Consider the following 3202-nt stretch of genomic DNA (forward strand, 5'->3'; position numbering starts at 1 on the left):
GGAAACTATCTTTTGGGCACGCTCTGTTCAGGTTTGTGAAATCAATGCATACTCACCATTTACCATTCTTTTTCTAGAGAACCACCACGTTTGACAACCATTGAGGATACTGGACTTCTCTGATGAACCCTACTTCTAAAAGTCAATTGACTTCTTCGGCAATGATTTTATTCCTTTCAGGGGCAAACCTTCTTTGTTTTTGCTTCACCGGATGGTGGCTGGGTCTACGTTCAGGCTGTGACAGGCCGTCCATGGGTCAATTCCCGGCATGTCCCAGTGATTCCAAGCGAAGATGTCTGCGTTCCTCCTTCTCCTGAACTGACTGGAGAGTCCTTATGTAGGTCAGCTTGCGCTCATCCCCTGCGACTATCTACATGGCTTCTAGGGGTTCTACAGTAAGATGTGTTTTTTCGGGTTCCTCCATCTCTTTTGGAGGGGAAGAGCTCGGTAATTGCTATTTCAGCAATTTCTTGCCCTTTTCGGAAGGATAAACCGTCATGTGGTAGCACTCATTTGTTGTTACCTGGTCCCCCAGATATCAATGACCTCTTGACTATTCGGGCTTATGCATCTCATGACTTGGTGCAGGGTTGATGGGACTCCTTCCATGCGGTGGATCCATCCTCGACCCATTAACAAATTGTAGGCCGGGTGAATATCCACAATCACAAAGTTCTCTTTCAGAGATCTTTTAGCAGTAGTGACTGATAGCGTGATCACACCTGTGGGCTCCACTCTTCTTCCATTGAATCCTACCAAAGGACTTTTAGTGGGACGAATCTGGTCTGCAGCCAATTTTAACTGATCGAACGTCCACTTTATTATGACATTAGCACTACTGCTGGGGTCAATCAGTACTTGTCTGACCAGATAGTTGGCCACTAGTAGACTAACTACCATTGGGTCTTCGTACAGGTGTTGCACCCTTATGAGATCCCCTTTATGAAAAGAAACTTGCGCTGGATTGGGTTTACCGTCGACGGTATTGATTTCCCCAATCCTCCGCAGCTTATAGGCTTGTTTGAGCTGGATCTTGTAGAAATTTCCCGATTGCTCGTTTTCTTCTGGACGGCCATGAATTGTGTTAATTACCCGGACAGGATGGCTCTCTACCGCTGCTTTTGGAATTGCCCGGGCTTGATCTTGCTGCCTTTGTTGCCCCAGGGTAATCAAGTATTCAGTTAACTCACCCTTAGCTATTAACGCTTCCACCTGTCTTCTCAAGCTCCTACAATCATTGGTCAGGTAACCGAAATCACTGTGGAATGCACAGTGTTTATTCTGGTCTCTTTGCTCCATTGGCTGTCTGATTGGTGGTGGGATCTGGAAGATGTTTCTTGCCTTGGTCTCTTGGTACAGTCTGGCCAGCGTTACGTGACCCTTCGGTTGTTCGGGATTTCTTTTCAGGGGCTCGTCCCTCAATAGTCGGGGGTTCCCGATGGGCCCTCGGGGTGCTCGATCGCTCATTCAGTCAATTTTCTACTGTGACTAGTGTCGTTCTCTGCTGCCTAGTTACTTCATTTTCTTCAAGTCTGATGTAGTTTTATGCCCGTGAATTCAGCTCCGACATGTTAGTTGGGGTCTTCTTCACCAGAGAAGAATGGAAACGTGAGCCTTACACCATGCCTATCTTGAACGCTTCTATGGATATGTCTTGATTGCAATTTGGTATGCCTGAAAACTCCATGTTGAATCGGGTAAGGAAGGTTTGCAGGCCTTCTCCCTTCATCTGCCGAATCGTAAAGAGACTGGCAATGGTTTTCTTTTGATTTTTATTTCAACAATACTGGGCCAAAAACACGACGTATAGTGATTCGAAGTTTGGGATCGACTTGCACGGGCGATTCTTAAACCACTCTAAGGCTACCCTCGTCAGGCTGGATAGAAATATTTTGCACATGAATAGATCATTGTGAGCCTTTAGTGTCATTTCCTGAGTATAGTGGTTGAGGTGCTGGAGGGGATTTCCAGTCCCATTGAATTTGATAAACTTGGGCAATGTGAATTTCTTGGGTCTTGCGACCCGTTCTATCTCATCTGTGAAAGGGGTTTTCACTATTGATGTAGTAAATTCTCTCGCCATGTCTTCGGGCATTTGGGCCTTCAGCCCTTTGATTTGTTCGTCCATTTCTTTCCGGAGCCTGGTGATAAAGTCGTTCCCCGAAAACGGCTGATCAGTTGCTGGGGTCCACACTTCTTTTCAACCTGAATCAGGGTTATCTGATGGATGGGCTTTGGTGATTCGAGGCCCCCCAATATTGGAGTTCCCCAAGGTGCACGACTGACTTATGGCATCATGGATGTCCTCCAGCGTTCCATTGAGCTGTTGGCGTGGAGCCTTCTATTGGTGGGGTAGATTATCATTGCCTGGCTCTATGGGGGGATCTTCATTCTAACGTTCGGGCCGAGGGTCGTTCGGCTGTTCATTCCGCCGAGCGTTGCCTCAGAGTCTTTCGTTTTCTTTGCGTAAAGTGCTGATTTGTGCCACGCTGGTTTCTTGAGCCTGCCTTAGCAAATTGATTTGCTCAGCGCTGGCTTTATTTGCTTGTTGCAGGACATCTAGTTGCGCTTGCATCTCTTCGCGTATCTTCTGCATGGTCTCCTATTGTTATGGTTGAACAGTGTCTGGCTCTGTTGCCATTCTGGAGTGATGCTGTATGCAAAGGATAGGGAACGAACTTTTTGTATCGATGTTCCGACAGACGGCGCCAAAGTGTGGCTGCAATTTTTTACACCCAAACACCTAAAGGGATCGACTGCATAAAACACATAGAAAAAATTAAGAAGGGAGCAAGTAAATCTTTGAAATAGTAGTAATATTCAGAGTTTCATGCCTTTCACCTTTGTTCAGGCTCTATTTATAAGTGTTTCTTTGCTTAGGAATTTACATGGAGTCGTTTCTTGGCTTTTATTCCTAAACGTGGGTAATTTATGCCTATAGATCGTGCATTTGACATTATTGCGGGCGTTATGGAGTTTGGGCCTTGTCAAAATTGGGCCTGTTCATTCTGCCTTTGTTTTAAGTAGGCCTTCCTTCGCTGGGCTTATGTTTCATTATGGGCTTCCAGTTTTTTTAACTTTTTTGTGGGCTGCCTTTTGTCGCCACGTGTTGTTTTGTAATTGGTATGATTTTTTTCCCTCCATATCATGCTTCACGATATGAAGCAGATTTTTGGAGGACAGGCAAGAGGAAGGACATAGT

The 3202-nt window shown here is 45.7% G+C and overlaps 1 protein-coding gene across 1 annotated transcript; it reads right to left on the reverse strand.

The window, feature by feature from the left end:
• Positions 1-519: 519 nt before the first annotated feature.
• LOC132273914 (uncharacterized) lies at positions 520-1467 on the reverse strand. The gene has a single exon (XM_059775020.1). The coding sequence runs from the start codon at positions 1465-1467 to the stop codon at positions 520-522; it is 948 nt and encodes a 315-aa protein (XP_059631003.1).
• Between the last annotated feature and the right edge of the window lie 1735 nt (positions 1468-3202).

The sequence above is a fragment of the Cornus florida genome, unplaced genomic scaffold (genome assembly GCF_030987335.1).
Source record: "Cornus florida cultivar Cherokee Brave unplaced genomic scaffold, ASM3098733v1 CherokeeBrave_3.0.0_Hap2_Chr09, whole genome shotgun sequence".
Lineage (NCBI taxonomy): Eukaryota > Viridiplantae > Streptophyta > Magnoliopsida > Cornales > Cornaceae > Cornus > Cornus florida.